The following is a 22,846-nucleotide window of genomic DNA, read 5'->3' on the forward strand; positions in this document are numbered from 1 at the left end:
GCGTGCCAGAGCCCAGGAGGGGAAGTGCCTGGCCGGCGGCGCAGGGTCCGGAGGCATGGGGGCTGCCCGAAGCCGGTAGTGCTCGGGCAGCTCGGCTCTTAAACAGAGCCAAAGAGTCAGGGGAGGAGCACAGCAGCCGCGGGAGGGGAAGTGCCCGGCTGGTATTTTTCCTGGATGTGTTCGGCTTTTTGGCAATTCCCCCTGAACGGGGGTTTGATTACCAAAAAGCCGGACATGTCCGGGAAAAAACGGACGTATGGTAACCCTAATAATGGTCCCTTTTGGCTTTAAAATCACTGAATCTAGAATAAAAACCTCACTCGCTCTTCAAAAGCCAAACAATGACTTTCTGTGCTGTTAATTCAGTATAACTTGTGTGTACAGATGTATGCAGACAGGAAGAGATATCAAACCTGTTCTAGCTAAAGATACGGAAAATAACTAGCATATTTCTTCATGTTCTCATGATAACATTCTTGATTGGACCCAGTGACTCAGTCTACATCCGGTTAACAAGCTCAACTCTAACGAATCCACCGCTTTTTTTATAGATATTATGCTCTTTTAATGTAGAAAAAAACCTTCCCCCACACTCACTCCAACTGCGTGTTTTTTATTTATATTTATTTTTCAGAAGACCTGGGAAACGGAAACACTTGAAAGAACTTCCATCTCGTCAATGGATGCACCTGGCAGTTGTGGCATGTGGCAACCGGCTGGAAGAGACTCTTATCATGCTGAAATCAGCAGTTCTGTTTAGCTACAGGAAGCTCAAGTTTCACATCTTTGCTGAGGATTCCCTGAAGCCTGAATTTGAGAAAAAGGTGAGTCTGCTTCTTTCTCATTTTCAAAAACAATGCAATGGTTGTAGCCTGCAAATATATGAGAACAAGGACATGGATGTCAACAAGTTAATTAGTGGATAGGATCTTTAAAATGTGAGGGTTTGTTACTAAACATGGGCTGTATAGGCTTTTTAATTGTTTGATTATTTAATAGTATTGCATAAAACTATCTGTGTATCTCAATTTTAATCCTTTCCCCCCTGTTTTTCAGTTAAGGGAATGGCCTGCCTCTTACACCAAGAAGTTTGAATACAATGTCTACCCAATTGCTTTTTCAGTAGGAAATGCTCAGGAATGGAAAAAATTATTCAAACCTTGTGCTGCCCAGCGCCTCTTTCTTCCGGTAAGGCACCTGGATTTCTGAATATGCAGCTTCAGGAAAAGGTCTGTTTCCAAGTAAGGAAGCTTTGCCAATGTGAGATTGAAAACATTTTTCCAGCTGAAATTTCCTTTCTAGGACATCTTTATCTGTTCCTCTGTCCACTTAAAACACAATCTTACCATTCCTCCCCCTGGCAAAGAATGCTTCTTGTTTGATGCCAGCTCCTTTTGCCTGTTGGGGGTCAGTGTCAGTGCTGTTTGGATGTAGGTGCTGCATGCTTTCCAAATGTCACATTCCTTTAAAGAGGCAATCCTTGGTCCCCTTTCTCTCATTCCCTATGTGCCCTATTAGAATGGAGGGTTTTTAGGACTCTTCTTCCCTTGCAAACCCCTGCTCCCCTCTCCCCCCCAATGCATCCAGGTTGTCCCTGAGAATGCAATTCCATGGTTCAGAAAAATGTGATCCCATGTGAGACTCTCAAAATTGTGGAGTGTAAAAAGCCCATGTGTTAGCTCCTCCAGCCTCTGTGCAGGTTGTATTGGCCAAACTCTTCCTTAACTTGTACTGCCAACAAGTCTGTTTGATTAGTAACATTTGGGGGGGAGGCTTTCAAAGGCACAAAGACCAGTTGGGTGCCCAGATCCCATGGAAAGTCAACTACAGACCAGAAGGAATGTTGGAGCTAGAGGCAGACAGCTGAGAGTCCCTGTGAAGTGTGTACACAGGAGGCCTGCAGACCAGGCATGCTAGTAGCTGTAGCATTGCTTTCACACGCCGCACACTGCATGTGTTTGGAGCCTGCATTCTCATAGACTCTGGCTTGACTTCGTAGGAGTCCCATAGCTAAACCCCAGCACGCACCAGGAAAACGGACCCCTAAGTGTGGGTTCATGGAACAGCATTTTCGTTCTGAGCGTAACCCAGTTTAAGAAGAGCCCTGTTGTAAATGTGCCTGATCCTCCATGCTTTGTACCTCTCTAGTCATTTATGCCACCTGGATTGAGGCTTTTTGGGCAGAGATTCTGCTCTGTTGTCATTGACTGGCTCCATCCATCCTTCTGGTGATGGACAAAGGTTAGGTGTCCACGTTGATGCTTTTAGGTCGATGAGCAGCTTTCACCACCTTCTGCCACAAGGTGATGGTAGAACCTGCACACCTTACCAGGGACAGGGGGAGTTGTTGTTGAGTGGCTTTGTTCTCTGAGAGGACGCGGAGGAGAGTATTGGACGAATGCTTGTCAGCTCCAAGGGCTGACTTGTGTAGGATGCCCTGAGGTTCTGTCCTGTCATTCCTCATATTTAAGATGCTTGTGAGGAGATAGCGACACGATTGAGTGCCCTGCAGCCCAAGCTCTGTCTGTTTTCTCAGACCAAATCAGTTGGTTTTTTCAGCTTTCCTAGTGTCTGACTGAGACTGAGGCATGGATGAGAGCTAGGTGGCTGAGGACCGTTGGGACTAGGGTGACCAGATAGCAAGTGTGAAAAATCGGGATGGGGGTGGGGGCGGGGAATAGATGCCTATGTAAGAAAAAGCTCCAAAAATCGGGACTGTCCTATCGGGACATCTGGTTACCCTAATTGGGACTGAAACTAAGGTGATGGTGAGCTGGGAAAAACAAGAGGTGGAAATGGCTGAGTTGGTAAGTGACCCTTTGGTTGAGGGAGTACACCAACTTTTTGTTGTTCAGGTTCACAATCCGGAGTCTTACTGGACCGTGAGCTGTTTCTGGATGACCAGAGCTGTAGTGAAAGCTTTCTTCATCTGTGCTCAGCCACCGGGTTCCAGCCCTTCCTCATGAATACCCATGACAATGGCCACATTCATAACTTTGTCCCCTCAGGCTGAATCACTGCAGCACATGCTGTGTTTGCCCAGACCTAAAACCGGCTGAGGCAATTCAGCTAGGGCAGAAGGCAAATGTTTCACGTAAGAATATTACACCTGTGATCCGGAGCTTGCACTGGTTCCCAGTTTGTTTCATCATGGAGTCCAAGGGGTTTGCTTTACACCTAGAAAGCTCTTCATGGTTTGGCTCTTGACTACCTGTGACCAGCTCTCCCATCCTGTATAACCTCAACAGTTGAGATAAGGGACCATTTATACACGCTGGGGATCTGCCTATGCTATCCCAGGGCTTTCAAGCGATCAGACCTTATGTTTAAACGGTGAAAGAGCATTTTAATTTGAAGGCCCTCACCTTGAGAATTCTCTTCTGGAGTCCAACAGAGACCAAATTAGTTGGTCCTCAGGATGTGCTTCAAGACCCATCTATACGCTCAGGCTTTTCTGAGAGGGTGACCTGAGCTGGGTGGGAGTGGAGTTCTTTTACTGCCCTTTCTACATTCCGTCTGTTTAAACCATTAAGTTGAGACCTGTTTTAAATAAATTAGCCTACTGATGTTGATAGGCTAGTGCGCAAATAAATAAACCCTTCCACCTTTCTTCAGATTACTCCATGTCCTACAGATCTCTGAGTGGAACTGCATAAAACGTTAACACTTTTTTTTTTTTTTTTTTTTTTTTTTTTTTTGGAGGGTCCCAAGGGAACAGCAGCTTAGCATAGCATAGGCTATGTACCCCCTCAGCTGCATACATTATCTTGGGTCCGCTAATGCAGGTGCTGATCTCAGGTCAGAATTCGAGCCTTTGGTTTACTATCTCTTTTGAACTTCCCTGCCAATTAAATATCTTTTCTTTCCGGAACACCAACAGACCTGTGAAACTGGAAAGAAATGTACAAGCGTGCTCCGAAGGGGCCTTGTACAAGGAAGTTTCAATGAGAAGTTCATTGCTAATAATGTTAAGGCCATGTGTTGTGTTCCTACAACCCCAGATAATGAAGTGTTTCATTTTGAGTGGCAGACGAATGCTGGCATTCCTGATTTTTGTAGAAGCTACCAGAGACTAAAATATTATTAAAATGTTAAGGACGATCACAGTAGATGCCAAGAAGGGCAAGTCACAGCATCGGATTATAAACCTGTCATATCAGGCATAGGGTAGATGGACTGGACCTAAGGGAATTTGAAATGAAATCTACATTGATGTTTTGGCTGCAGTCTCTCTCTGTAAAACCAAATCAGGGTCGCTGCAGATCGGATCTTAAAATGACTACAAATAATGGGCTTTAAAAACAAAATTAAGTTGAGATACTAAGGGTACATTCATTATACCAACACGTTCAGGTTGGTGGGTAGCAGAGTGACACCATTCCATGGGAATATTATTATTTCTAGCAAGTACCATCTGAGTATCTGCAATGTCTGTGCAAACATCAGTAGTCAGGTGGTGGTACCCTCACTCTCGCTAGATACCATCTTACGCCACAGACGTCTCCTTGACTTCAGTGTACTCAGATCTGATGGTGATGGGTGGCAATATAAAACCCTGAGGTGGGCGCTGTGCAGTTTGAAGAAAGCTGGCAAAATCTGGCCCTTTTTCATTGCTCTGGTGGCCCTGTGAGTGAGCTAAATGCTGTCCCTATTTCACAGATGTGGAAACGGAGCAGTTCCCTTAACCTTTTTTTCTGCCTCAAAGTCATGCAGGAAGCCTATGGCAAAACCTTCTGCCTGCTAGTCCTGTTCCTGAACTGCAAGCCCATTCCGCCTCCCCAAAGGAAAATTGCTGCCTGCCTGGCCAGTGACACTATTGGCATGGTCAGTGGGTTGTTGGCTGCATTGCTTTTGAATACCTTCACTGGTCATTTCACTGGGAACATCGGCAGTGGCTTGGGAAGGGGTGAGCTCCCTAGGGGCAGGGACCGTCACTTGTTTTGTGTTTGTACAGCCCCTAACACAGTGGGCACCTTGTCCATGACAAGGGCTCCTAGGTGCTATTGCAAAACAAACAATAAATAATAAACAAGCATCTACTTTTCCAGTGAGCAAGAAGCTACGGGGATGGAGCCCTGCTTGCAGGAGCGATTTACAGACATGCTGTGTGTCTTGGATGCACAGATGCTATATTCCATCTATAGAGCTGGGATGGCCCTTTCACGTTGCTGCATAGAGCTACAAAAACAGTATAAATATGCAGAGAGCTTAAGGAAGAAGATTTCAGTCTTAATAATAACTAACATTTATACAGAATCTTCCACCCAAGATTCTCCAAGCACTTGACACACACAAGCCTGTGAGGGAGATTAGTGTCATCCCCACTTTACAGGTAACTAACGTGAGCCTCTTGAAGTGACTTGCCAGGGGCCACATAGTGGATCAGTGGCAGAACTGGGAATAGACTCCAGGGCATTGTCCTGACTGGAGTTTTTGGCTCTGGAGGTAGCTCAGTTTGACAATCCATTAAGATGTTTGGGGGTACTAATGTAGACATTCCCCAAACCTGTGATCCTGGTCATGGGTCAGCCATAGGATCTGGACAAAGTGCCAGGAGTATGGACCCGGTGGCCAGTTTGAACCTGTTGGCAACACTGCCTCTCTTGGCACCAGTATATGCTTACCTGCCAGCATGTTACTACTTTCAGCCTTACTAACATCGGGAGAATCCACAGAGACAGAAGTTGTGGAATCAAATTACAGATAATTGAGTATTTAACTGAAGTGTCAAGCTAAATATAGCAAGTTCTGGAGAGAACTCTCAAAAGATTTATTAGCAAAACGCTACACAGCTGTGAAAAACATGGAGATTATGCTCTTCTAAACTGTAAATGGCTTGGAGAGGGAAGGAAGGGGACAAGGAAAAGCAGGACTCATATTCCCAGTTGGTCATGTTCAAAAGTCATATAAATGGGAGGAATTCTATCACATCCTGACTCAAAAATCTTGTCTGGAGACTTGTTTGTTAGTATCAAGTACATCTGTTATTGCCAAAGTGAGACATTAAAGCTGGGATTTTCAAAAGCAACTAAGTGAGTTAGGCGTCCAACTCTCTTTGGCTTTCGGTGAGAAGGCAGTGCCTGTCTCTCTTAACTGCTTATGAAAATCTCACCCTAGCAGAGCTCAAAGATTATTGTAAATACTGCATTTGACTTGATTGTGGGGAGTACCAGAGTTTACACCAAATTCCCTCCCTGGTTTAACCCCATTGACTGCAGTGAAGTTACATGAGGGACTCATTTGGCCAAGTTATTCTAGAAGTTAAATTGCTGTGCCCAAAGCCAAGTCATATGCACGTCCAGGAAGAGATGTGGTCTCATCACACTGACCTCTGCAGCTTAAAGATGATTTTTTACACTTGCTATGTGAACAAGGAAAATGCTAAAGGCTTAGAAGAAGTAGCAGCAGGAGGATAATGAGTTCGTTTTGCAGATCCTTAAGTCTCCTTTTCCATGACGCCTACAAAAGCTTGACTGTGCTGAGGCCGCTGGTGTGCCAAGACCACTGCCTGTCATGTTGACCAATATTGTCTCATTGTTTCCTTGTACTCCCCGATCTGTCTGTGTCCATCTGTTAGCTCTTGTCTTATACTTAAGCCTAGTCTACACTTAAAATTTATGCCGATATAGCTTCATCAGTCGGGGTATGAAAAATCCAAGCGCCTGAGCGCCATATCTATGCTGACTTAACCTCCAGAATAGACGCAGTTAGGTCGATAGAAGATTGTTTCCATTAACATTGTTACTATTGCTCCAGGAGGTGCTGTTCATACATCCACGGAAAAACACCTTCCATTGGTGTAGGTTGCATCTTCTCTACCGGGTTATGCCATCATGGTTACGGTGCCATATATATATGCCAATATAGTCGCCGTACTGTAGACAAGACCTCAGCTTATAAGCTCTAGGGCAAGGACTGCCTTCTTGTTCTGTGTTTGTACCGCACCTAGAACAGTGGGGTTCTGGGCCATGACCAGGGTTTCTGAGTGCTATAGTAATTCTAATAATAAAAATGGACTCTACAGTGTGCTGAACATCCTTGGGCAGCTGACAAGGAAGGGTGTTTCAGCTTATCATCTTTTAGCTTTCTTTAGCTAGCAAGAGAAACTCAGAGCCCAGTTCTCTGAGTATCACTGCCCCAGGAGTCCTGACTCCCAGTCTAACTCAAGGCTCTGCCTCTCTAATCTATATTATTGGACTAATAATAATAATATAGTTTTATTGGTATCTTCCTGTCACTGGTTGTGTTGTCTAGTAACAGGTGTCCGTTCAGAGGAAAAACTATTCTGTACGACTTAGATATTGTGTATGCCATTATCTACAGTAAGTTAAGAGCCGAATGTATTATTTAATAACCAAGCGAGTAATTGTCTGCACGGAGCCCTCATTAGAGACATTATTTTCCACTTTAAAAAGTGCAGGCACCCCTTTTGCTTGTCAGGGCAGGGAGAATGTGCCTTTGTGATGGGGTGGAGCTTTCATTAAACCTAGGCTAAATGTTCATCCAAATCCTGAAGCCTTGAGCCAGGAGGAAATCACATTGAGGTTGGCATTCAAGGATTTAGTCCAGTTTTAACAGAAGCCTATTGAGCATGCTCAGAAGTGTTTTTTGTCACTTATCACTTTAATATTAATAACCCAAGTTATCCCATACATGGTTGCCAGAGGAGGGGGTACACCTCAACAAGCACCGTTTACAAGTTCAACTGGTTTTTGAGTTATCTGAGTAAGGAGGGAAATGTGCATACTTTGTCTTTGCAGTGGGACTAGTGATTGTTTGTTTCTTTCCCCAACCTGCCCGCAATCAATGGCTGAACAGAGGTGCCAAAGAAACAAAACTTTGGGTGGGAGCCAGGCTAGTAAATGTCAGCCCTTCAGCTTTTTGGACAGTTTTCTCAAATAAAAATGGGAAGGCATCAGAAGGTTATAATTGCAACTGATTTTCAACTTTAACTAATAACATTTGCTGTTTAGCAAACAGTATATTGAATAGCTGAATGTCTCTCTGATGCAAAGGTCAAAGGAGTTTTCACACCCTTAAAGCTCCGTATTATCTGCCTGCTAAAATTATCAATGAATGTGTAAGTTACTGGATTTCCACAAGGGGGCATACTGCAAGCAAGAATAGACTAGATATGATGGGCCTGATTCTACTCTCCTATACACCAGCTTTACACTGGTGAAACTGAATTAAGTGCAGTAACTCCGGACTTACACTGTGATAACGGAGATGAGAATATGGCCCACAACCTCCTTTTTAAGACTTCTTTTATTTGGCTGGTTGCATATTTTCCTAAAAAACAAAGAATTAAAAACACTTCAGTGCAGGCGATCCACAGTTAATGTTTTTTAAATTAAACTGCATGGAAACATGCGGCTTTAATTCATGTCAATAAGTGGATGTAATTTACCCAGTGAGGGGGCAGAGAGCTGTAACAGGAAAAGTGGCCGGCGGCCGGGAGTAAGGAAACATAAGATAAAAAGGAGATGGGAAACTGTTCTGTTATCCACCACCTTATATTTTCTTCTCTGCTGCAATAGAACACGGATGATTCGGGGGGGGAGGGAGGGGTCCATGCTAGCCAATCTGGGATCTAGGTTTGGCTGTCTGGCTAGCCCATGGAAGGGTCTCATGCCAAGGTCCTGGTGCATATTGTGGCAATATACACACCTCTACCCCGATATAACGCTGTCCTCGGGAGCCAAAAAATCTTACCGCATTATAGGTGAAACTGCGTTATATCGAACTTGCTTTGATCCACTGGAGTGCGCAGCCCCGCCCCCCCGGAGCACTGCTTTACCGCGTTATATCCAAATTCGTGTTATATCGGATCACGTTACCTCGAGGTAGAGGTGTAGTTGTAGAATGTTGGGTGTGGGGTTTTTTTTTGGTTTGTTTTGTTCGGTTTTTTTATAATTACTTTCCAAAACATTTGCCATATCAATGCCTAAATTACATACCCACCTTCTGCAGTAATCGCACAACTTCCTAGTCTTCGGGAAAACTAGCAACGCTATATTAGTGCAGAAGGTAGGTGTTTTGCTAGTAAAATCAATATGAAATAAGACTTGTGGGTGAGATCTCAGGTTGTTATGACAGCTAAGCGGATTATTGTTTTGTGTGAAGAATAGCCTTTGATTTTTGCACTTTGCTCTAGCTATTTTGCAATGCTGTTTGCTTTTTTTTTTTTTTTAAATCTACCTACTGCTTGTGACTCCCACAACAGTTGGCGATGTCAGTTGATAACTGTCATTTGCATGAATGCATAATTTAAAATGCACGTAATTCTTGAGCAGTAATCCATTTCCATTTTCCGTCTGTCTGGTTTCCTTTTCCATCTTCCCTCACTTCCCCACTCCGCAACCCCCAAAGGTGATTTTAAAGGATGTGGATTCTCTTCTCTACGTGGACACTGACGTTCTCTTCCTGAGGCCCATTGATGACATCTGGAGCTTCCTGAAAGAGTTCAACTCCACACAGCTGGCTGCTATGGCCCCAGAGCACGAAATACCAAAGATTGGTTGGTATAGTCGATTTGCTCGTCACCCTTACTATGGAACAACTGGAGTCAATTCCGGAGTCATGCTGATGAATTTAACCCGGATAAGAAACACACAGTTCAAGGTGAAAAACTGCTGTAGAAATTTACTTTCTTTTTTTAAAGTAAACTTTTAGGAATACTTGTGCTTGCCTAAAACAACTTGTACAGTATAGAATTGGAAAAGGAGGCTGGACAAACTCTGTCAGAACCAAGTTTTTAGAAAATCTAGTAGAAAGGTTTCCTGATATTTTAAAAAAAAAGTGAAAATGATTATTTTTAACAAATAAACATTTTCCCAAAAGCCAGAGTTTTAAGACCCTGGAAGTGCAACAGCCTAAAAGCCAAAGGAAAGCTGCTGTCATTGATTGCCCCCCCTCTCCCATCTGAGACACATGGAAAAATAAACCCAAGGATCAGTAGTGCTGAGCATACTGGACTTTAAAAAATACCTCTCACTGGTAATGATAGAAGGTGGTGTAAATAACATCGGGAACCATCTGTTTTATTTACATCGAATGAGGCCTGCTCTTGAGCTCCCTGGCACCCCTGCAAATCACGAGTGGCTGTCAAGGTTGATATTTGTGGAAATGAGGAGAATTAGTTTCAAGTTGGCCTTGTTCTTTGCATATCAAAGGGCCTTGCCTGCAGAACCTTTTATTTACCTTGGTGAGCACTTGTTCCCATAACTACTCTTGTGAGTAAGTGCCCAGCAATGTGAAGAAATATTCCACGAACTTGCCTAAATGATCTGGCCCTGATAGCCTTACCCAGGCTAGATTGAGCCTTTCAGTTCAGCCCTGAGTAAGGATCAGTGCATAGCTGTGCCACCTCCGGGGCAGCCCCAGGAAGGAATTGTGCCTCCAAAGTTATGATCCCTCCCCTGCCCTGAAGGGGAAGTAAGTTACCATAGCCCTTGGGAAGGTGCGGCATACTTCCCCCAACTTGCACCTGGTCCCTACTCTGGCCAGTGAGTAGGAAGGTTGGAGCCAACGCTGTACCCACGCCTGCTCTTTTTCACCAGCTCCCTGGCCAATTGCTCTCAATGGCAAGTATCTGGAGAGCAGGGGATGTGCACCACGCCAGTCTGAGACCCAAGTGGTCTTGCTTCCCTGTTCAGCTGAGTAAGACAAGAGCACAGCCCACCCTTCAGTGAGTCCTGCCACTCCACTCATAGCCAGGCCCAACGCTTCCTCACAGTGCTCTGGGTACAGGAGGGTTTGGGAGAGTTCTGCATAGGTGGGCCTGGGCATTAAGCCATGACTTTATTACCCTGTTGTTTGGCAAAACATTAACCCGCCTCCTCTGATTTCTTTCTGCCTTGTAGAACAGCATGATACCAACAGGCTTGATGTGGGAGGAAATGTTGTACCCATTATACCAAAAATACAAAAATTACATTACATGGGGAGACCAGGACTTGCTAAATATTATTTTTTACTTTAACCCAGGTATGTAATGATTCCTATTAGTCTCACGCTTGTCTGAAACAAGTGAAAAGCTAGACCTTGTATAATCCAATAATGGGATTGTTATGATTGAATTCTGGCCTGAAAGGAATAACCTAAGGCCCCTAGACTGCAAACATGAAAGTACATGGGATTTACACCCACTGGGACTACTATGGTGGTTGGGACTGGGGCCTGCTTCCAGTGCAGATGCCCAACTATAATACCTAAGAGCCTGGAAAGTTTAGAAGAGTTTTCTAGGCATGGTACTGGGCTGAAGTTATCCTGGGCTGAAGTTATCCAGGCACGTACGTACTTGCATTGCTGCATTAGAGCCTAGCTAAGCAACATTTTTGTCTTCATATTCATGGATGTTTATCAGAATCTGAAATTACTCACCTTTGTCCAAATCCATATCTATTTTCTGACATTTGGGTCAATCCCAATGTTTATTAAAGGGGTGACGGTGTCAAAGCCGATAGATGCGACACTGACTCTGTTCTGAAAAGAACATTTAAAAAAGGTTGTTTTATTTTTTCCCCCTTGAAAAATCTCTTCCCTTCCCAACTGTGTGCTAACAAGCCAGACCTTCCAATGAGACAATGTTTCGGCTCTTCAGCTGAGTTACCCATCCCGGTGACCTCAGGATGTTCGGATCGTTTGCACTCCCAGCTGTGTTGCGTTTTGTGCTCTCCCTTTTTCCTGCCTGCTCTGTGCCTGTGAACAGGAAGGATGTGAAAATCCTACAAGATCTTTTGTTGTCGGAAAGCAGGTTAGATACCCCACCTGCCCGAGAGAGTGGATAAGAGCAAGCAGAGGGGCAGTGTGACCTACAAATGTGGGCCATGAACACAAATATGTTGTTTTGTTTGGATCTGACTTATGCCCGCCAGCTTTGCACAGGGTCTTTTTAAACTGCTTGCTCTATTTTTGGCTTTTCACGTAGGTCCGCCTGAATTCAGGTCATAGTCACATAGGTTTATGTTTTCAAGTGACTAGTGATTTTGGGTGCCTTAATTTTAAAGGGGCCTGATTTTCAGAAAGTGCTAAGCACCCACCTGTGAAAATCGGGCCCCTTGAAAGTGCCTCAAGTTGGACTCATACTTTTCCGAAATCACTACTGACTTTTGAAAACTTAGTCCGAAGTTCTGTGGTATGGTCCCTGCTCACTCAGAGAAGTTGAGACCTTTGTCCTGGACCTGTACCATCATCTTGATATGCCAGTATCTACTCTGATCTGCTTTCACTTTCCCCCTTTGCCCTACATGATCTTGAGCACAGCATAAACATGGGGGTATCTTTATTCTGTTCCTTTTTGCCCCTCCTATCAAATCTTCAGTCAAGTGACAAGGGCTATAATAAAATCCAGACAAAAATAAAAAAAATGGAGGCAGGGGAAATGCAAAGCAATAAAACAATTGTTATAGCAACAGCTATTTAATGCAGACAGATGTCCTAAATTAGTGTTTCGGTTGCAACAAATAATAGCCTCATAATCCTAGGAAAAAGCTAATGTGGCAAAAACTGTGTACTCCTCATTATTAAATGTTATGGTTTCCAAAAAGCAGCAGACATCCCAAGATGCTTGGGCAATACGGCCTTGTGCTGCAGTATGAGGAGAAGGAAAGAAGACGATGCAGTTAATTCAAATTCACAACGATCATTTAAAGTGGGAGAGAAAATTGAGAAACCACTTGAATTCTGGGACTAGCAAACTCATGATTAGCTCCACATGTGAATATCATTTTTCATTCCGTAGGCCTGGTCTTTTCCTCACATCTGGTAAATATGCTCCTAGGAACTATTTAGTATATCAAAAGTATTTTCAGAACAAACAACAAAACTTTCCTTCCCATGCCAGTTTAGAAAGCCCTATTGTAAAGAGCCATCAATTCAAAATCTCAGACATTACAGAGGACAGTTAATTTATCTACTCCATCCCACTGCAGCTTTTCCAGTGCATTAGCCAGGCATATACCTAGTCATTTTACCTGGGAAAGTATAACCTCTGTCCCCTGAAATAACCCAGCCATGCAAAAGAAACAGTCAGAATCCAGTCAGATAATCCTTGCAGCACAACCCCCCCCAGGCAGCTCTGATATTAATAGACTTGAAGGAGTGACTAGAATTAGCACCTAGTTGTGACAGCAGAAGTTGAGTGCTTGCATAGCTGAGGGGTGCGGGAGAGGAGAATGGGCAAGCACCACATGTAAAAACTGATAAGCGACATGATGCCCTTGTTCAGTATTAAGGGCCTGGGCAGGAGTTGTGCTTGTGCAAACGCTGAGTACTGGCATCCTGCTGATAGAGGCCTCCATCTACAGCTCATTGGAGCCAATGGAAAGGCTCCCATTGACATTAATGGGATTTGGATCAGGCCCTTGCAGCTTCCCCTTCCACTGATTCTAGCACTGAGCGTTTGGCTGGAGCGAAGCATGAGGAATGTCAGGCTGAACAGAACAAGCTCGGAAAAGGGCCCTTACAGCCACCTCCTGCATTGGCGGGGGTCAAAGGGAAAAACGCTCCTGCTTTTCCCTCTCCCCCCTTAGAAGCCCACCCAGGGACCAGTCACAGCTTTACTGGGCACGATGAGTGGAGCCCCAGGAAAGGCCACATGAAGTATTCAGTTTTCGGTGCTTATGGCACAGCTGTGATTCTGCCATCATGGAGACGGGTCCAGTACAGCTCTACTCCCTGACTGGGAGATGACCCACAGGACTTGTCATGATTTATTGTAATGTGCTGCGGATGCTGGAAATGTACAGAGTAAATTAAGAGAAGAGGTATAGCAGGAGGAGCCCGTTCATAAGGCACTTTGCGAGTAATTAGTTTGCTTTTGGAATTAATCCGGAACTGTATACGTAACAGACAGAAGGGCTTAGAAATGGGTGTCAGTGCGTGTAGGGTGGCTTTGTATGTTAGGGACCACACAGATTCCCATGGCAGCATTTGTGGATAAATTATCTCATTGCATGCTCTGGGAATCCGTTGTACAACAAATTGCCATCCTCTGGCTTGGCGTGTCAACCGCCTAGATGAGAGTTTCAGTGGTAAGCATGGAAATAGTTGAAAAGCTTTGTCCCACTGGCTCCAATAGGAGTCAAAATTCAGCCAACCACTACAGGTCTGTCTTCAAGTGGGATGCAGTTGATGGTGTCTTGCGCTGCCTCCCTCTCATTCCATGGCCTCTCATTCCACAACTAGAGAGGATGCTGGACGAAGGAGCTACACATTGCTTAGGATCTAGGCCTTGTTCTGTCACTAGTAGCCTGAAAAGCATGTTGTTGTTGTTTTTTCTCTCTCTTCAGTTTCTCTCTTCTCCCAGTTCTTCTATGGGCCAAGTCTCCTATTGTAACAATCCCCAGCCCAACAGTGGACTCTCACAATCATCTCCTGAAGAAAACCCAGTTAGAATTCTAGGCTATTAGCCTGAGTCACTATCAACAAAATGACCGAAAATCTCTGACAACCCCACCACTTTCCTAGCAATGTGATTAACTTGTGGTAATTGTTTAGTTCAATCTCTCTCTCTCTCTCTCTCTCTCATTGATGTTGCCAGAGTGTCTCTATGTGTTTCCCTGTCAGTGGAATTACCGGCCCGATCACTGTATGTATGGGAGTAACTGTAAAGGTGCAGAAGAGGAAGGCATATCTGTTCTCCATGGTAATAGAGGCGTCTACCATGATGACAAGCAGCCTACTTTTAAGGCACTATATGAAGTGATACGTGATGTAAGTGTTCTCCTCTTTGGTATTTTTTTTTTTTTTTAATTTGATACAAAGCAGTGCAAGATCTTACAGCAGAGCGCTCAATGGCCTGAATTGCTCAAGTCTGAGGAAAAAGGGTACTGTGTGTATCCGCAGTGTTCACAAAACACTCTGTGTTGGACTTCCACCTCACAGTGTGTGTGTACGAGGGATGGTTGAAACCATCCTCCTCAATGTTAAAACAAACTTCAAACCCTAAGGCCTGGTAAACTGCTTCTGAAGTGTATTAATGGAAATGGATTTGAATGAGCTGGATCTTACATCCTTCACTATGACGTTATAACTGTGACTCCATAACTGTTATATGGAGCCTGATCCTGGCAGGGGCTGAGCACCCTCAAATAGTCTTCACCTCCCTGGGGAGTGCAGGGCGCTCAGCACCTTATAGAATCGGTCCCATATTTCCATTTTGTGGGATGGAATTCTAACTTTCAGACTCTGCTGGGTATTTTTGGTAAGTGTTTCAGGGGTTCCTTTCGTTTCTTCTTAAGACACTGGATTTAGTTCTCTCCCTTTATTTGTTAATAGAACCTGTGTATAAGTAGCATAAGCCCAGCAAAACCTTTCCAGTTACTCTACCTTTGTGCTACTTAGTAGGCTGCCTACATGTGTCATGGTCTCATGTAGCGACAGGTCCGCATACAGGATAACAGCCTGCTACTGCAGCCAGTTAATGAAGTTACTCAAGCTCAAGTGGCATAGGCTTATGCTTTCAGGGTTGAAGTCCCTGGTTCAGTCTCAGCTGCTGACCCCAGTTGGGGATCTTTACAACAGCCTATCCTTCCACTACTGAGAAAAGGAGCTGTTTATACATAGTGCTGTGTAGTACCTCAAGGATTGGTATAGAGCTGCCTCAGACATCACTGTGGAAGATGATCTCCATCAATGAGCATAAGCGTAAACTCCAAGAGCATGCTTGGCCCCAGCTGTATTACACTTACCCCCTAGCCTGGACTTTAAAAATGCAGTTTCGGTGAAGCTGGCTGTGCTAGACAACATGGCTGGGCAGAGCTTTCTGAAAGTCAGTAGTCTCAAATGGATTTGACAAGTGGTTTCAATACATCGGAAGTCAGTGGCGACTCAGGAGCAAGCCAGTGCCCATTTGTATATGGCCTATTCCTGCTCCTATTTATGGGTTGAATGGCGGCCCTGAGGACATTTTTAGCTCCCTCTGAATATCTCCCAACTAAAAGTGGTGGTAAACTTTTCAATTGTCATTTATAGCTACTGAAAATAATCAGTTTTCTTCTCTGCTCTCCTCCCTCTTCAGTTTCCCTTTGAAGACAATCTCTTCCAGTCCTTGTACTACCCTCTTCAGTCTAAGTTTCTGGATACTGTACACACTTTATGTGGGCGAATTCCACAAGTTTTTCTGAAGCAGATTGAGAAAACGATGAAGAAGGTTTATGAAAATCGTGTCATTGTTCATGTGGGAGCCAACTACAGATACTAAACATAGCTATACCGTATGTGGTAATTTTCATCCTTGTATCCAAATCATTTGAGGCAGATTAATTAAATTGAGGCAGGGGCACTGTCAGTTTAAAATTCATGTTATAAAAAAAAATTGTCTAAATTGAAACAATTCACCAAGGATCATGGTGGATTCTCCATTACTGACCACTTTTAAATCAAGATTGGGTGTTTTTCTGAAAGATCTGCTCTAGGAATTATTTTGGAAAAGTTCTATGGCCTGTGTGATACAGGAGGTCTGACAAGATTATCACAGTTGTCCCTTCTGGCCTTGGAATTCATGAATTTCCTGTTTCATTAATAACTCCTTAAATGATTAATATGGAATTTTAAAAATCCATTCAAACTGCCACTACTTGTACTCCTTGTTCACTTCCTGCATTTCTCTCCCCTTGAACAAGGAGAATCAATGGTTTGACTGTCGCTAGAATGAGTTTCATGTTTTTAGTTCTGTCATGTTTAAGTTTAAACACTTCAGGGGAATGTGTATGTGTTTAAAAACAACTATTTTCATTGGACGTGTTTTTCAGTTGTGGAAACATCTGTTTTATTTAAAAAAAAAAAAAATTCATCCCACAAGATTTAAATTTGGGTCTAGATTTAAATTGACACCCTCACTGACTTAAAAATAGATGCGCAAACCATCATGACAACCTTAGTTAAACATGACTGTATTAAAGGGAAACCATCTGCTTAAAAATCACTGAAAGGTGTGTGGGCAGGGGGGAGGGTCTGTTTGTTTACTTTGTGCATTTGACAGCACTTTGCGTCTAGTGAGTATCATTGTTCCCTGGCCTACTTTCCCTGTTTTGTTTGGGCCTTTCACACAGCAACAGGAGGGAGGCCCATTAAAGCCACTGAGAAGAACATATGCACAAATATTGGGAGAAGGATGTAGAGATAAGTACAGTACTTGAAACTAGTGTTAACTCACTTGCTGAAAGTACCTAGATTTCAAGTGTCTGTTTTAAATTCCCCTCTCTGTGGGAACATGGCCTTGGTTTTTTTTTCTTCCCGTTTTAAATACATTACCTTTCTTGCTATTTTGTGGTTTTAATTATGTTAAAAACAGGCCAAGAACACTGTGAATGAACTGTAGGAAAACAGGTACTATTGAACTGTTTTTCTCATTAACCTTCTTTAATTACTACTTACTGCTTGGGAATAATTCTGTACCGCTGAGAACCTTTCTTCCAGCACAGCGTTACTGGGAGACTGAGATTGCTGCCTCTGACTGCTTTTTCCAATATGCCAAAAATCCACTTGTTCTTGGACAAAAAAAAAAAAAAAAAAAATCCACATCTCTGCTTGGCACTTTCATCCCTTGAAGTTCAGCATCTGTGCCAGGATTTTAACTAATGGCCTCAAAGTGAAATGGGATACAAGATGGCTTTGATGTTTGTTTTTTATTTAAAATATTTAATTTAGGTTCTATTTCAAAAGAATGTTCATGTTGTAAGTAGTTAGATTGAAGGTTACAGACAGTGTTACACAGCTCATTAAAACTTGCAGTAGTTAAAAGGTGCTTAGCAGAAGCTGTAGGAAACCTGAAACTTTAAGGATTCATGGTGCAATGACAGACCCATAAAAGACACTTTGTAAGTGAAAATCTTGAGGGGATGTATACAGCAGGAAGGTTATATTGTTCAGCATGTGGAAGGCAACTGAATAGACAGCCTTACCTTACTTTATCTGTTCAGCAGAAAAATCAGCCATCACTTGGAACAGTCTTTTATGTCTAGTATGCAAGGTGTCGAGGGGGAACTATTCTGTAATGAAAAAGTTGCACTAGACTGCATTATAATATGCATGTAATACCAATAGTTTTCCAGGCATACATACTTACCTGGCATGGCTGGTGAGTGCTAGGGACATGTCACTTTAATTAGAGTCTAGAAGTTCAAGACTGTCTGCAGTGTTGGCATTGCTGCCCTCACCATTCATGACTGATTCATGCAGTTTTGCGAGGGAACACGTGCCAACCGAAAATCCTCTTAAATGGGTGGCCTACGTGTGTCCCTCTTCTCCAGTAACAGCAGGCTAGCGTCTCTCTCTGCCTAATCAGAAGAGTTGACACTAATGTGCCCAAATGCAATACCTGGCTAGTGAGGGAGAGGGAAGACATGAGGTTTGTTGGCAGCTAAGGCTGCCAAACAGGCAGGTTGTTCACAGTGGTAAGTGCCTGTGGAAACCTTTTACAAATGCATGGGGTGTGAAAACATATGAGACACATCTGTAGGCACACTGAATGAATGGCATGGCATGACAGACAGCAGCACTAGGGAAGCCTCTGAGTAGAGTGAAATGGAAGAGCCCAGAATACCAGACTTGAAATCCTGGCCCCACTAAAGTCCGTGATTTCACCCCCGGGCTGGAGTAGTCTTCAGAAGAGACACAACAGACAAAAGAACAGTTCTCTGACACAAGGCCTAATAGGACCCTCAAGCCCCCTACCCTCCCCCACACACTTCCCTTCCCCCTCACAATTTTCACATTTCTGGCTCTCATCCTCACATTATCTTATGCTCTTACTATGTAAGAGATCAAAGTACCTTAACTAGCAATGGACAGAAGCAGTCATTCTGAACAGTCTTTCAGCTATCCCTCTTAATGGGGGACCAAAAAGGCATTTAAACCTATATAGTGCAGGCTTGAAATATTTAGCATTTTTCTTCAAGCCCCAACTCCTGGAGTCAGATGATTTCTTCAGAATTTCAGTTTTCATTTAAAAAGAAATGTAAGTTTTTTTGGCTCTTGTGGTTATGGAGAAGAGCTTGAAAATGTGACCCGAGTGTACCTGAACTACTCAAAAGCTAGTAAACAAATAAAAAGAACCCAAAGTGTATTATTTTAAAAGCTTCACGATATTTAAAATACTCTCTTGCTGTCTGGAGCTTGATTCATGATTTTTAAACATTTTGGGGTTGGCAATAGCGCATACTTAAAAAATAGTTTGATTTCCTAAAGCAGGATAAAGCAGACTGTCTGTAGGTCCTGTTTGGTTAGATTAGACATCCTCTGAGCATTTCTAAATTGCTCATCTCTGTGGTATCTACAAGCCACAGATGTTTGTAGAGCAAAAGTCGTCTTGACCAGAACTTGGAACTTTGCATTTTAGAACAATGCCTCTCATATACAGCAATAGAGTTGCTAACTCACAGACGCTTAGTAGGTTATGATTATGTCCATTATGATTCAGTAGAACTTGGAACCATGGGAACATATTTGTGATGAAGGAATCAAATAAGATACTATAGTTAATTACAAAATAAAGGCATTATTACTTATAAAGTTATTGGAGATTAAAACAGTGTTTACAGGTGGTGCTATATTTTTATAAAGAACAATATTATGTTAACAGTTGTCTAAGGTATATGAAGTATACATTTTAACGTGAAAATAGCTTTCAGTGTAATGAGAAGGCGATTATGCAGGAAAATAACTTTTTTTTGGTATTGTTTTTCTGAAAAAATGAATTGAGCTATAATTTGAACACTCCAAAGCCTTTTTTAAAAAGTTACATCATTTTTTTTCTCATTCTGACTAGAATTATTAATTTATATTTTACTACTGCTTCCAAAAAACATTTGTCTTCATTTCAACAGCAGTTGGTTTTAATATTAAGCTTACTTTTAATCACACTTCATACTCATTGCTAATTACTTGTAAATTAGCCTCATTTATTTTAATAATGGAACTATGTAAATACTTATGTAGGATTTATATATTTTTCCCTCCCCTTATATACTATTATTGTATTGGTAACGAAAAAACCCCCAACAAAACAGAATACCATTTTTCATGTACCACACCAAGCAATGACACCATAACGTATTAGCACTAAAAGAGGGAACACCAAAATAGTTATCTGTAGATTAATACAAATTCATTCTTTGGCACATTCAGAGAGGTGGTAACCCAGATTTCACAAAGAAAAATTCATTCGCTGCATTCAGAACAGTGTGGTACGGTACAGCCTAAATAACTGTGCCCGAGTTATTTGAACACAGGCTGTGATCCTGCAAAGGCTTAAGCTTTTCACACTGTGAGTCGCCCCGTTGCAGTCAGTAGAACTACTTGCAGTGTATAAAATGAAGCATGTGCCCAAGTCTTGGCCTGATCAGGGCTATAATGCACGTTTCCGGGTTTTAAATTTGCTGTGCTATACTTGAACTTGCTAAAGTTATTACAAAAAAGGGCCTGATACAGAGCAGTGCTGAGCACCTCCTTTCAGCCCTAACCCTTTTAAGGAAGTGTCAGAATAAAAATACACATTATACAGGGAGGAACTGCCAGTGAGGGAGGCATCTGTTTGCATCATTTTATAATGTGAGGGCTTTTTTGGCTGTTTGGCTGCACCTGGCAAAGTGAGCTACATAGCTTTGCTGTAATTTCTGTTCTTCACAGGAGGAAACTGGAAACTATTTTTTGATGTGTGTATGTGCGCGCATGTACATATGAGTGTGTGTGTAAAGAATTATGATCGATTTCTGTATCATTTAAATGCTTGTATATTTTATCTGACAAGTGCACCAATTGTTTATTGCTCCCAAGGAGGCATCGCGGTGCATTTCTATGTTTAAGATTCTTTGGCTTACAGTATAAATAAATGAACTTTTAAGCAAACTCCACATTTTCATGGTTTTTTTTGTTTGTTTTTTTTTAAATCAGAACAAATTAAAAGGATCACAGTAATAGGTCTCGTTACTTTAAGGACCATATTTTGCCCTGACCACCTATATGCACAACACACTGGAGGTTTGACAATAGCTGGGTATTAGTGTAGTTATGCAGTTCTGTATGAGGCTGTTCTTAATATGTTGCATATTTACAATAAATGATCATTTTCTGTTACTTTATTTTTAACAATAAAGTTATAGTTTGAAGTACAAAACCTTATTCTTCCATACCATGCTTTAAGACTAAAACAAGATTTTGTTGGTTTTTCAAATTACATTTTGTGGATATTTTAAATTTAGAAATGAAGACTAAACCCTAAATGTTCCAGGTCAAACTGCCCTCCTAGTACATCTATGTAGTCCCATTGGACCAAATACACCTGCAGAGTTGCACCCTCTTTCACCAACAACGAATTTGGCCCGTTGACCTCAGGGGATTGTATGTGCGTAACTGAGGGCACATTGGGCACTTAATCTTTATTATGTCTCCCCCCCCCCCCGGTTTATTTCAATCATATCCTTTCCTGGGGAGCTAGCTTGTATAAAATTGACATCCAGCCTCAATGAGCTTTCTTTTTAATACATTTCTGCCTTGTAAATTCTTTGTTATACTGTGTGTCTTTAAAGGTCTTATCTGTTCAAGATAATTGGCATGTGCAGGGATTTGGCCTAAAGGGAAATTTGTCCTCTGCTAATGCTCATTGAATTTAACAAAGAAAATTGGGTCTATTCCAGCAAGATAATTGAATATGGCTTCTGAAAGGGACAAAATATGTGTATTTCCTTCATAATAACAAGAGACCCTTGTCCTTTCTCACTTGACTTAGTGTTATGACAGAAGAATTTGGCCCAAGCAGGGCCGGCTCCAGCTTTTTTTTGCTGCCCCAAGCGGTGAAGCACCAAAAAAAAAAAAAGCCGCAGTGGCACTTTGGCGACAGCTCAATTGTGCTGCTCCATTCTTCGGCGGCGGGCCCTTCACTCCCTCTCTTCCTCTTCAGCAGCAGCTCAAAGAGGAAGAGAGGGACTGAGGGACTCGCCGCCGAAGACCCGGACGTGCCGCCCCTTTCCATTGGCCGTCCCAAACACCTGCTTCCTTCGCTGGTGCCTGGAGCCGGCCGTGGGCCCAAGATGTGCATTACACTGTAAAACAACATCTTAGTTTCATATTAACTAAAATAGTAGAGGTCTTCAGTTGTACATGTACTTGCAGGATTCAGTCATTGATTATCATTTCTCTTCCTTTCCCTACTGATTCTGCATTACCCTGTGTTGTCTTTCCTCATGGTATCTGCCTTCTTATGGACTCAATCTTGTACAGTCACTGCTGGGATTGAATTGGCTTCCCTGATACTTCTCTGCAGGACAGAAAATTCCAAATCTTTCTGCAACCAAACCAGTTTTCTGTATGGTGATGATGTCTCCTTTTTTGAAGGAGACAAAGGTAATCAGATGCTGTTCTATGGCACTGGTCATTTGTATTGCACGTTGGGCCTAGTCGTCCTTTTAAAGTCAAGGACAAAACTCCTAATGACTCTGAGAGCAGGATTGGGCCAATTATGTAATAAAGTGATTGTCTGTTTGATTGCTAAGTGCTTTCCAGCTGTCCACAGGTATAAACCAAGCCATAGGGAATGGAGGTGTTGGGAGAGAGGATGGGTCCATTAGAAGATTGTGAAGGAACAATGTGTTCCACAGAATGGAAAGACTGGAGAAAAGCTAGTGTGAGTTTGATTAGCAATCTCCAGCACTTTGCTTTGTCATGGGAAGAGCTAGTCAGAACAAAACATTTTTTCACTGAAGTATGCGGTCTTATCAAAGCTGAAAGTTTTGCAGAGACCAGTGGTTCTCAAACTACGAGTCAGGACTCCAAAGTGGGTCACAATCCCATTTTAATGGGGTCACCAGGGCTGGTGTTAGACTTGCTGGGGCCCAGAGTCAAA

At 42.7% G+C, this 22,846-nt stretch overlaps 1 protein-coding gene across 1 annotated transcript in view; it reads left to right on the plus strand.

Annotated features, from left to right (window-relative positions):
* The window catches only part of GXYLT2 (glucoside xylosyltransferase 2), a 29,567-nt gene extending 8,714 nt beyond the window's left edge, over positions 1-20,853 (plus strand). The window contains exons 2-7 of the mRNA XM_034776544.1: positions 635-824; positions 1,057-1,188; positions 9,373-9,624; positions 10,866-10,989; positions 14,546-14,718; positions 16,025-20,853. Coding sequence (XP_034632435.1) covers positions 635-824; positions 1,057-1,188; positions 9,373-9,624; positions 10,866-10,989; positions 14,546-14,718; positions 16,025-16,207 — 1,054 coding nt within the window. The 3' untranslated portion in view covers positions 16,208-20,853. The remainder of the gene's footprint in view (positions 1-634; positions 825-1,056; positions 1,189-9,372; positions 9,625-10,865; positions 10,990-14,545; positions 14,719-16,024) is intronic.
* The last annotated feature ends 1,993 nt before the right edge of the window (positions 20,854-22,846 follow it).

The sequence above is a fragment of the Trachemys scripta genome, chromosome 7 (genome assembly GCF_013100865.1).
Source record: "Trachemys scripta elegans isolate TJP31775 chromosome 7, CAS_Tse_1.0, whole genome shotgun sequence".
NCBI classification, from domain to species: Eukaryota; Metazoa; Chordata; order Testudines; family Emydidae; genus Trachemys; species Trachemys scripta.